Source organism: Equus caballus, chromosome 3, assembly GCF_041296265.1.
Source record: "Equus caballus isolate H_3958 breed thoroughbred chromosome 3, TB-T2T, whole genome shotgun sequence".
Taxonomy (NCBI): domain Eukaryota; kingdom Metazoa; phylum Chordata; class Mammalia; order Perissodactyla; family Equidae; genus Equus; species Equus caballus.
In genome coordinates, this window is record NC_091686.1 from 19,272,078 (window position 1) to 19,284,416 (window position 12,339).

At 40.6% G+C, this 12,339-nt stretch overlaps 1 protein-coding gene across 7 annotated transcripts in view; it reads left to right on the forward strand.

The window, feature by feature from the left end:
- UTP4 (UTP4 small subunit processome component) overlaps positions 1-12,339 on the forward strand; it is a 28,797-nt gene that overhangs the window by 2,543 nt on the left and 13,915 nt on the right. For all 7 annotated transcript variants that reach the window (XM_023637198.2, XM_070261973.1, XM_023637195.2 and 4 more), the window contains exons 3-6: positions 1,580-1,771; positions 3,164-3,248; positions 4,812-4,901; positions 8,043-8,254. In XM_023637198.2, the coding sequence (XP_023492966.2) occupies positions 1,580-1,771; positions 3,164-3,248; positions 4,812-4,901; positions 8,043-8,254 (579 nt within the window). The remainder of the gene's footprint in view (positions 1-1,579; positions 1,772-3,163; positions 3,249-4,811; positions 4,902-8,042; positions 8,255-12,339) is intronic.

The window sequence follows — 12,339 nt, forward strand, 5'->3', positions numbered from 1 at the left end:
AAAAAGGGGAGGATTGGCAGTAGTTAGCTCAGGGCTAATCTTCCTCAAAAAAAATAAAGTAAAATAATTCACATTTATTTAGTGCCTTCTGTGCCCTAGGCACTGTGTTACAGATGGATGGGGGGATAAATGAACGAATTCAGTGCCCAGCAGCCTAGTACTTGGAGTTTCGGCACTCTAAATGTTTCTCAATGAATGAGTGGCAGGTATTAGGCATTAAGACGAGTGTCAGAGGCCCTGCCTTTAAGGAACTCAAGTCTAGTGGGGGAAAGATGAATATACAGTTTCTCAAAAGTGTGGTAAGTTGTATAATAAAGCTAAGCACAGGCATCGAATCTTAGTGGAGAGGTTACACTGAGAGGTTACATTCTGACTCTGATGAGGTAGGTTTAAGAATCCTGGAAGAGGATGACTTACTGAGCTGACCCCTAAAGAACTAATAGGTGTTAAAAAATTGCTGGTCGCCACAAATTGGTCACATTCTGTAGTATGAAAAACATGCTGTGGTACATACTTGTTGCATTCTGTTATTTTTCTTGTCACTTATGACAATTGTAATTATGTAGTGGTTTGTGTATTAGTTTAATGTCTTTCATTCCCACTGAACTTCAAATTTTATGAAAACAGGGACCATATCAGTCATATTCATGACTGTAATCCCAGCTTTTAGCAAGTGCCTACTACAAAGACCCTGCTGAGTTAATATTTGTTGAATGAATAATTCAACCATTCCTTACCTAGTGTCTCTTATTTTCTTCTCTCATCTGTTTTCTTTTTTCTTCAACAGTTAATTAATTCAGTCTAGTCTTTTGCTTTCTCCATATTCCCTTCTCTACTATATAAAGTTGCTTAGGTCTATTAATCACTCTCAGAACAAGACAAAATTGTTAGTGTGAAAAGAGTAGGGACTAGGAGTAACGAGACCTACATTCTCTTCCTATCATTGACTTTGGCACTTTGGGCAAGCCACTTAACCCACAAGTACTTTGGTCTTTTCAAGTTCAAATAGGAGAAATTATATCTACTCAGTCCCTTTTGTGTCAAGCAGTTATAAGAATAAAATGCCTTCATAGGTATGAAAACTTTTTGAGTGCTAAGAAAGCACTTAGAAATCTGAGACTTGAAGAAGCTAGAGTGCTACGTTTGTTTATCTTATTTTTATTTTTTAAACAGCTTTATATAGGTAAAATTGACACACGGTAAGCAGCATGTATTTGAAATATACACATTAATAACTTTTGATGTATGTATATGCCTTTGAAACCATCACCTGATCAAGATCGTTGCATTGATTTTTTTAAAAGTTGGGTACCTCAGATAGAATTGGAGACAAACTTGATTCTACTGAAAAGATACTGCAGAACAAGTGCTAGTAAAAGAAACAAAACCAACTATATAAATAAATAAAATGTGAACCTGAAAAAAAATGCAAATATCAGTAGACATGATCTTCTGATAGCGCAAAACCCACTAGTTATTTCTAGGGAAATGTTTTAATCTTCCCTGTGTTGTCTGTGACCACCCAGTGCTGGTAGCTGATGAGTTCACTGTAGGGTGAAAAGTTATGATGTTTCTGAAGTTTTTCCCAGGTCATGAGTCTCGGGCTACAGAAGCTCTGTGTTGGGCAAAAGGACAGCGACTCTTTAGTGCTGGACTCAATGGAGAGATCATCGAGTATGATTTGCAAGCATTAAACATCAAATATGCTATGGATGCCTTTGGAGGACCCATCTGGAGCATGGCTGCCAGCCCGAGTGGCTCTCAACTTTTGGTCAGTAAGCAACTATTGGTAATTCAAACCAAGATTTCTCTTGTGCCCGCTTAAACTTTTGTTCCTGTGTGCACAGGAAGATGAAGTTATATTAGGCATGTAGCACCTCCAGTCTGAGCTGAATTCCAGCAACCCTAATACAAGATTGGAGTTGATATTGGGGATTAAAAAACTCCTTGTCCTGGGGCTGGCCCCGTGGCCGAGTGGTTGGATTCGCGCGCTCCGCTGCAGGCGGCCCAGAGTTTCGTTGGTTCGAATCCTGGGCGCGGACATGGCACTGCTCATCAGACCACGTTGAGGCAGCGTCCCGCATGCCACAACTAGAAGGGCCCACAGCGAAGAATATGCAACTATGTACTGGGGGGCTTTGGGGAAAAAAGGGAAAGAATAAAATCTTTAAAAAAAAAAAAACAACTCCTTGTCCTTTTGCACCCTTTCTACGGCTACTTTGGACCTTGTTTATTCATTTTTGAAACAAGAGAGTTAGTTCGGTTCAGCATTTCCCAAACTCTGTCCTTTGGGATTGGGAGACGTAGAGACCTTTTTTTGTTTTGTTGTGCTTTGTGTTTTATGATAAATTTCATTTCAGAAATATGGCATATTAAATCCTTCTGTAGGGGCCGGCCCTGTGGCCAAGTGGTTAAGTTTGTGGGTTCTGCTTCGGCAGCTCAGGGTGGCCCAGGGTTTCGCTGGTTCAGATCCTGGGTGCAGACATGGCATTGCTCATCAAGCCATGCTGAGGTGGCGTCCAATATGCCACAACTAGAAGGACCCACAACTAAAAATATACAACTATGTACCAGGGGACTTTGGGGAGGAAAAAAGGAAAAAAATGAAAAAATAAATCCTTCTGTAGATTCACAATGCACGTTAGTATATTGAAAGTTCTGAGAGGTCCTTCCTTAGGTTAACTGGTGCAACTATGTTTCACCCTAGTGTTTCTCAAAAATTTTTGAGCAGAGAGTGAGAAGACGTCTTTTCTCCCTTACTGTTAGAATGGGTGCTTTTAGAGATTTAATTTTCTGTGATGAGTCTGTGATTCTTTTTTGACTTGTACTAATTTGGCAATATCTTGACATGTCTCCATCTAGGTTATATGGTTAATGGGTCTTTTATTTAGGCCATGGGTCTCTAGCAGAATTGTGCTGTGAAATCCTACTTCTCTTCCATGCCCTATGCAGGAATTGGGCCACTGATTAACCTGCTTTCTGGCTAGGACATGAAGCCTGCCAAGCATACACTATCAGTTTCCTGGTACCAGTACTTTTTTTCTCTCACAAACTATTTTTCTCTTTCAGAGCAAGTGATAGCTTTGGGGGGGGGGGGGAATGTATATGTTTAGTGCTATAAAATGCTTATCTTCTTTATTTTCTACCCCTTTTTCCCTAATAGGTTGGCTGTGAAGATGGATCTGTGAAACTATTTCAGATCACCCCCGACAAAATCCAGTTTGAAAGAAATTTTGATCGGCAGAAAAGTAAGGGTTGTTTTTGGTGGGGCAGTGCGTAGACTTAACTTGAAGTTATGTTTCTGTGTCACTGGGGGTGGAATACTTTCCCAGGGGTCCAGGTAATATTTTGTCTGCATGCTAACTTTCTGTGAGTACAGAATATGTGCTAGAAGCTGTCACTAGCTCAGACTTTCTCCATTGTGTAGCATAGCTGTGATTGCATGGTTAAGTAATAATATAGAAAACCAGCAATCCAAAACAGGGAAGCTAATGTTTCTGTCTGAGTCCATTTGTTCTCACTTATTTTTGTGAAGTTTTAACACGTTCTTCAGGAGCTGTGGTTCTTCATCCTGCTAGTGTATTCAAATTGAGTGGGGGGATTTTATGACCCATTGCCAGTGTTCTGCCAGGACCGAGTGACACTCACCTTTAGAGCGGGGAGTGGCAAACTGTTTCTGTAAAGACATCAGGTGGTAGATCGTGTAGATTTTGCAGGCTGTACAGTCACTGCCAACTCAGTCATTGCAGCACAAAAGTAGCCTTAGATAATACTGAAACAAATAGGCATGTCTGTGCTCTGGTGAAACTTTATTTACGAAAACAGCTGGTGGGCCTGATTTGGCCTTTGAGCCGTAGTTTGCTGACCCCTCTTCTAGAGGATAGTAAGTGTCCTCCTGTGTGTTCTCTTTGTCCATTAGTAATATTTATCCTCTGCTAATCAGATTCCTATTTTGTTTGTTTTTAGTATCTTTGGGGTGTTCTTTTTTTAATTACAAAGGTGATACAGTGCTTGTTAAAAATTTCATAGGTTTAGCCAAATGTGAAAGAGAAACTAAATACCTCACTGCACTCTGTAGGTAAAAGTTTGGAGCTAATCTTCTAGACTTTTTCATATATTCATATGAACAAATACCCACAGAGGAGTCCTTGCACTTATTCTTCAGCTTGTTTTTTCACTTGATATATCACAGATGTCTTTCCATGTCAATCAGGCCAGTGTGCATGGTATTGCATTTTATGATGTCCCATAATTGATTTAACCAAATTCCTATTGATGGATATTAATGTTTTTTACTACTGCAACCAGTGCTGCAGTGAACATTTTCCATACACATTTTGGGGCACTCACACAAGTATGTCTCTTTGGTTAATTCCCAGTGCAATTACTGGATCAAAAATACACATTTAAATTTTGTTAAGTTACTACCAGATCAACCTAAAAAGGTTGCGCAGAGGAAGATGGGCACAGATGTTAGCTCAGGGCCAGTCTTCCTCGGCAAAAAGAGGAGGATTGGCAGCAGATGTTAGCTAAGGGCTAATCTTCCTAAAAAAAAAAAAAAGTTTGCGCTTATTTATACTATCAACCATTTATACGTTGTTAGAGTCTTTAAGTCTCAAATACTTTATTGTGGATCCCAGGGCACAGTTGTTCCTCATCTGTTATAAAACAATTCTTCACAAGAGTACCGTAGATGAGAGCTAAGACTGTAGAACACTAGCCCTGTAGATAATTGTAGAAGGAGAACTCAGTTAGCGTTTGCTGTATATTTATGTGAATGTCACTTTCTTTTTTGTTGCACAACTCCCAAGGTCGCATCCTGAGTCTCAGCTGGCGTCCTTCTGGTACCCACATTGCAGCTGGCTCCATAGACTACATTAGTGTGTTTGATGTCAAATCAGGTGACTCTTTTGCTCAGTTCATTTGGGGTGTGGGTCCTGTTTGTCAGATTCACATTTCTGGGTTTCCAAAAGCTTGAGACCTTGTCAAGTTTTCAGTGACCTTTAGAGCTTAACCTCTCATTAGCCTTCTAAGATATCCACCATGAATTTCACTCCTTTCTTGGATTACTGTTGCTGCTTTTAGAGGAATCTTGGTTCTTCGATGGAATGCTATACTTTTCATCATAAGAATTCACAGTAGATTTGCCGTCAAACAGTAAGACATTTACTGTGAATGATCAGTAGAATACCTTTTTATATATACAGTTCTTCGTAAAAGTGAGTGTTTGTCTTTGAGGAGCATAAGATCTTGGTAACATAAGTGGTGAGACATGAGATCAGAAAGGTAGAGAACCACATTCTTTTTCTGTTCTTGGCCTAGAGAATTGGTTAATGGAATCCTTCAGTGATGAGCTTGATTTTAACTTGTTAGGTGGGCGTGTCTGTACTCCCATCTAGGGCGAGAGGTAAAACAGGTCAGGCATGTCTCCTTTTTCTTTTTCCTCAGTGTTTATGCTGGTTTTTTATCATCAGTTATACATGCATGTAGTCAAAGAATGCCTTAAGGCTTGTTACGAAAAAGCCTTCTCCCACTCCTCAAAGGCAGCCTTGGTATTTATATCTGTGCTCTAATACAGCATGCTTATCATGCTGCATTTTGGCTTTTCAGTTTTAGACCATTATTTATTGACTTCTACTATTTAACCCTCTTTCTCTGCCCTCTGCCACATGCATCCACACTTTCTCCTGACCCTCCCCGTGTGGTTAAGTTCTAACTTTACTCAGATTAGTAGTCAGTGTTTTTGTTATTACAACTATATAAATATTACTCACATAGTAAATTCTCTCCCCTCTCCACCCTTTCCCTCTTGCTTTTTGTTAATAATTTCTGTCTCTCTGTCTGTATATGTATATATCTGTATATATAGATACCCGCTATATACTGTTTCTATATATATACACACATACAAATCTGTCTCACTAATTCATCCCCAAATTCTTCTAGTTGTATAAATTGGGTTTGAATAAATCTGGTTTTCTTTCTACCACTTTTACCTTGAATGATTCCCTCCCAGAGCCTTCTGACCTGCTCCAGTCGAGTGTAGCCAGTTTCTGGGCTTGCTGCACAACTATGAGATTTTTTTTTTTTTCCTTTTTCTCCCCAAAGCCCCCCAGTACATAGTTGTATATTCTTCGTTGTGGGTCCTTCTAGTTGTGGCATGTGCGACCCTGCCCCAGCATGGTTTGATGAGCAGTGCCATGTCCGTGCCCAGGATCCAAACCAACGAAACAGTGGGCCTCCTGCAGTGGAGCGGGCGAACTTAACCACTTGGCTACGGGGCCAGCCCCAACTATGAGATCTTGAACTCTGATTTTTCAGTCCTTCCAGAGATTCCCTGTGCTTCTCTCTCAGGTGGAATCCCCTATTTCCGTGTCATTCACTTTCCTGGTTTATTCCTTTGTTTGGTGGATCCCGAGAAGGGGTTTATGAGAAAGAATTCTAGGTTGGAAATTATTTTCCCTTAGAATTTTGAAGCCATGACTCCACTGTCTTCCAGCTTCTACAAATATTATGAATCCTGATGCCTTTCTGAGAGTAGATCCTTTGTATAGGTTTTTTTGTTTGTTTTTCCTGGGAGCTTTTAGGATCTTTCCTTTATCTTTACTGTTCTGATATTTAGTAATTATGTTTCTTGGTGTGTGGATCTTCAGCATCAATTTTATTGGACACTTGGTAGATTCTTTTAATTCAAAAACTGATGTTTTCCAGTTTCGGGGAAAATTCTTGTAATTGTTTTATAAGTAAGTTTCCATTTTCTTTCTAGAATTCTGTTATTTGGATGCTGGCTGTTCTAATTTTTTAATCTTTTTTTTCCCTCTTATTTTTTATCTCTTTGACTTTTTACTCTTCTTCCTGGGAGAGTTTGTCATCTTTATCTTTCAATTCTTTTACTGAGTTTTTCATTTCTGCCACTTCCAAAGTTCTTTTTTGTTTCCTGAATGTTTTATTTTTATCGCATTCTCTTTTTGTTTCCTCATATAGTGACTCTTTTTCTCTTTCTAAGGCTGTTTATGATAATATTTGTCATTATCATTCATGATAATATTCTTCACCCTTGGTGTTTCCTCCTTGTTGTTTATTTTTTTCTGGTAGTCTCTTTGTCCTCTGCCTTTCATACGAAGGCCTTCCTCACGCGTCTGGTGATTGCTCTCATCACCACGTGAGTGGAGCTTATTGCACGTGGACTTCACTGAAGAATGGTCTGGCTAGACCGTTTGCTTGAGGAACCTCTGAAGACAGGCTCTTTAGATCTTTCTCTTGTGCTGGTCATATTTCCCAGAGATGTTTTATAGTGTGCTGCCTGGTGATAATAAGCCTGGCCATCAGCATTCTAAGGAGGAGAAAACCGGTCTCCCAACATTGAGTTAGTAAATTGTCGGTCTGTCTTCCATGGCGTGCTTGCCCCCTCACTTGTGCCTGACAACCCTCTTCAGAAAGTAAATCTCCAGTTTTGCGAGTTGCCTGGCCTCTTAGGGGTGGGTATCTGAGGGATCTAAAAGTTTCTTAAACTTCCTTTGAACCAGTCCCTCCTTTTATCCCACTTTGACCTCTGTTTTCCAGAGTATGGCGTCACCAGTTCCTAAGTCTTCTGAGGATCCCGTGGTATAAATCAAGTGGCTTCTTGGCTTTCCCCACTGCTGACTTGGGACTTAGTTTCAGGACTCTGCGAAGTCAGCTCCCGCTCCATGTCTGATTTCCAGTTCTTCAAATTTTGTCTCTATTGTCGTCTCTCCCTTTCCCATGGGGTTTTAGAAAGAACAGTGTGTAACGTATATGTGCAATTGGCCAGTTTTAAGTGAAGTCTCAAATGTTTCTTTTCCATTTCGTGTCCCCCGCAAAATTTCTGTTGCCCCTTGCCCCCTCTCTCCCTCTTTCGGTAACCATTTTGTCATTCCAAGGCTGAGTTCACCATAGCTACTATTTACTGGCTGTCTGTGGTCTGTGCTCAGGCAGCTAACTTAGATGCCTACCACAGGTGATTTTTGAAGACTAAAGGAAAAATAAGCACCATTCAAATGTGGGCTTTTCTCACTTTTCAGGGAGCGCTATTCATAAGATGCTTGTGGATCGGCAGTATATGGGTGTGTCCAAGCGGAAGTGTATCATATGGGGCGTGGCCTTCTTGTCTGATGGCACTGTCATAAGTGTAGACTCTGCTGGGAAGGTGCAGTTCTGGGACTCAGCTACCGGGACTCTGGTGAAGAACCATCTCATTGCAAATGCTGACGTGCAGTCCATTGCCGTATCTGATGTGAGTATAGTCCCTGCTTTCAGCAGTTCCTGTACAACCTGGGGGATGAGTAGAGAAGGCCGTGTCAGTGGTGCCCCACAAACCTGTTCCCTGATCCTGAATGTTGTACTAGAGGAAGATGTGTTTAGGAAAATGTATCTGAAAGCCCACGTAATTTCCCTGAACTCTCATTCTCTAACAGTTAGAGAGTATTCTCTAAAAGGTTAGTTAGCAGAGAGGTTTTCCCCACCCCCTGGTAACCCAGTCTGGTTGTAGATAGGGCACGAGTACCATAGAAGAATCTTGAGAAGCCCTGTTTCGTCTTTCTGCACAACTGTTCTCCTGCTTCCCATTTTGGGAAATTAGAAGGTAATTTTATAGTTATTTTGAAAACGTTAATTTTCTTCTATTTGAATAAGACTTAAGCAGATTTGTATTGAACAAGTGTGCCTCCTCCCTTTTGGTAACATGACTTTTTTTTTTTTTTAAGAGATTTTATTTTTTTCCTTTTTCTCCCCAAAGCCCCCCGGTACATAGTTGTATATTCTTCGTTGTGGGTCCTTCTAGTTGTGGTATGTGGGACACTGCCTCAGCATGGTTCGATGAGCAGTGCCATGTCCGCGCCCAGGATTCGAACCAACGAAACACTGGGCGGCCTGCAGTGGAGCGCGTGAACTTAACCACTCGGCCTTGGGGCCAGCCCCATCGTAACATGAATTCTTAATCAGAAACCTTTGGGTATTTTAGCACTGAGGCATGGAAAGTGACTTTGAGGTTTATTGACTAGATCCTTTATTCTTAAAGGTACATCTTTTTTTTTTTTTTTTTAAGATTTTATTTTTTTCCTTTTTCTCCCCAAAGCCCCCAGGTACATAGTTGCATATTCTTTGTTGTGGGTCCTTCTAGTTGTGGCATGTGGGACGCTGCCTCAGCGTGGTTTGATGAGCAGTGCCATGTCCGCGCCCAGGATTCGAACTGACGAAACACTGGGCCGCCTGCAGCAGAGTGCACGAACTCAACCACTCGGCCACGGGGCCAGCCCCAAGATCCTTTATTCTTTATGTTCTTGGTTTGAGAATTATTTGTTCTCTTAAGTGTGGACATCCAGTTTCTAGTGAAGGTATCGCTCATCCTTGCTTTTCTTGCCTGTAAAACATTCCTATCCCATTTCACAGGTTTTTCATGAGAATAATTTGATATGTTAAAGTCCCGTAAGACATTTAAATGTCACATATGAACTATAATACAAGTAGACACTGAAATGAGTGGGAGAAATTCTCCTTTTAAAATAGAGTTTTAATCCAAAATGGTTGTGATTAGACTTAAGACTTAATTATTAAATTTAGTACTGTTTAAAGTGTAATTCCTCTTGGGCCGGCCCCATGGTTGGGTTTGTGCGCTCTGCTTTGGCGGCCCAGGGTTTGTCTGGTTTGGATGCTGGGTGTGGCCATGACACCACTCATCGGGCCATGCTGGGGCGGTGTCCCACATAGTACAACCAGAGACACTCACAGCTAGAAGATACTACTATATACTGGGGGCTTTGAGGAGAAGAAGAAGAAAAAGTGTAATTCCTCAAATATTACATGCACTCGTTTCAGAGACCAAGGAAGATGTATATTTACTGCTGTGGAACAATTTCCAGGGTATGTGGTTAAAGAGAAAGAGCAGAACAGTATACAGTGTATAATATAGTACATAATAGTGTATTAAGAAAAGGAGGATTTATGTATCATATATTAGATATTCTATGTATATACATTTTGCTAGTATATATATAGACTATGTCTGAAAAAAGTAGAAAATGCTAGCGGTGATCGTTTCTGGAGAGGGAAGTTGTGGGGCGCAGGGGAGACAGGCTTAATTTGTACTGTATAGCTTTTTATATTGTTTGCTCTTTCTTCACCCATGTGCCTATATTAGACTGTATTGCGTTGAATCTTAGATACAAATGATTGTAAGACATGCCATAATTTTGTTATAGTGGGAAAGAAGAAACACTGCCAGTTAAACTGTGACACCATGCTTCTTTTTAAATGTAAAATTTATATTTTATAAGCCTACAATATAAGGTACTATAATGTAAAAGTGACACAATGCTTTTTTAAACATAGAATTTATATTTTTCTTATTGAAGAGCCCCTTGAGACTTAAACATAAATTTTTGTCATATCACTGTTGTGTGTGTATAAAAAGGAAAGTATAAGTGAAATAAAGTGGTCAGGGTATTCCTAAAGCTTCTTCACATTCAGAGTCAGACTCTGAATCATTTTTTGACTCAGTCATTAGGGTCCATGTTTTCCACACATGCCTCCCAGCCATTCAGGGTGTTGGTAGATGATACTCCATGAATAGTCCCAAGATTTTCTTTTAGGCTTTGAGAATGATTCTACAAGTTTTGATGTTCGCTCCTTATCTGAAGATGTTACAAGTTGGCAGATATAAGAGAACCTAATTTCAGAGGTATTAAAATGTGGAAAAATGTGTACCTGAGAATCAATGAATTGTAGTACTTATTGTTAAGAAACTGAAAAATGCAATTGTACAAAATCCAGCTCTCAAAAATGCTCATCGCGGATTCTGGAGTTGGGCAGACTCTGGTTTGAATCCCAGCCGTACCACTTAACAGCTGCATATCTTCCTTGGGCAAGTTACTTATTTCTGAGCCTCGCTTTCTTCCTCTTAAAACAAGGGTGATAGTAATACACACCTCATGGAGTTTGGGAAAAGATCATATGGGTAGTGCTTAGAAAGTGCTAAGTACAGTGTCTGGCACAGAGTGAGTGTGGTATTGGCATTATCATTTTCACATCTCTTGAAACTGCTCCTCATTTCAAGGCTTTTCTCTACTACACTGTCTTGCCAAAACAGCTGATTATTTTTAGATTCTTTTTAATGGATTTTCATTGACTTAAGAGTGAATCACGGCAAACACCCAGTCCTTTGATCTTCTTAGATGTCTTCCACCAGCATCAGGTAGGCAAGGACTGTGCTGATTCCTGCGGGGAGTTGGAGGGAACACTTGCTTTCGTTTAGAGGTCAGTCCTGACAGGTTTTTTTTTTCCTGTGTAGAGCAGTCACTCTTTGATTAAATTAAGACAGCCCCCCTTCCACGTCCGCTTTTCCCTTGCTTCGTTCCTGCTGCACAAGAGAACCTTTTCCTTTTGTGTCTTTTTCAGTTCTCTTATGATTCCACCTCCGGGAAAGAGGATGTGGAGTGAGGGAGACTCGCCTTTCCAATCCCTCTCTATTGGTGGGACTTTGAGCAAACTGCTGCCTTTTTTTCTTTTTTTTTTGTAAACTACAGAAACTGTTTCGTTGGAGGTAGTGAGGAGAGTATGAGTTTCTGAGCTGCTCAGTATCTCCACTTTGCCTTGGGCTAATGATTTTCAAATAGTATCCTTAGGGGGGGCAAGGGAGAGGCTGGTCTGGGCCCCCTGATGTGCTTCAGATATGCTTTCCTTCCTTCTCCTCCATCATGTGCCTGCAGGTGACCTCAGAGAGAGCTGGCACAAGGTTGAGGCAGTGTGCTCTGCCCAGGGCAAAGGCTTTGGAGGCAGATGGCCATGAGTCTTTGTCACGTCCCTAAACCTCTTTTTATTTATTTATTTATTTAAAAAAAATTTTTTTTTTTTTTTTTTTTTTGAGGAAGATTAGACCTGAGCTAACTACTGCCAATCCTCCTCTTTTTGCTGAGGAAGACTGGCCCTGAGCTAACATCCATGACCATCTTCCTCTGCTTTATACATGGGACACCTGCCACAGCATGGCTTTTCCCAAGCTGTGCCGTGTCCACACCCAGTATCCCAACCGGTTCACCGAGAAGCAAAACATGTGCACTTAACCGCTGCACCACTGGGCTGGCCCCTCCCTAAACCTCTAGAAGCTCCAGGTTCCTTATCTGTGTAAAGGGCTATTAAATGATGATTAGGGAAAAAAAGGTAAAATCATGACTCGTACAAATATGAAATAGAAATATGTCAGAGATTTTCTGTAACTCGTTAACTAATGAGAGAACCGGTAAGATGTCATAAGCAGTTCAAAGGAGAATTCAAAGAACGCAGTTATATAAGGCTCTCAGGAATACTGAAATGAATTTACAAATT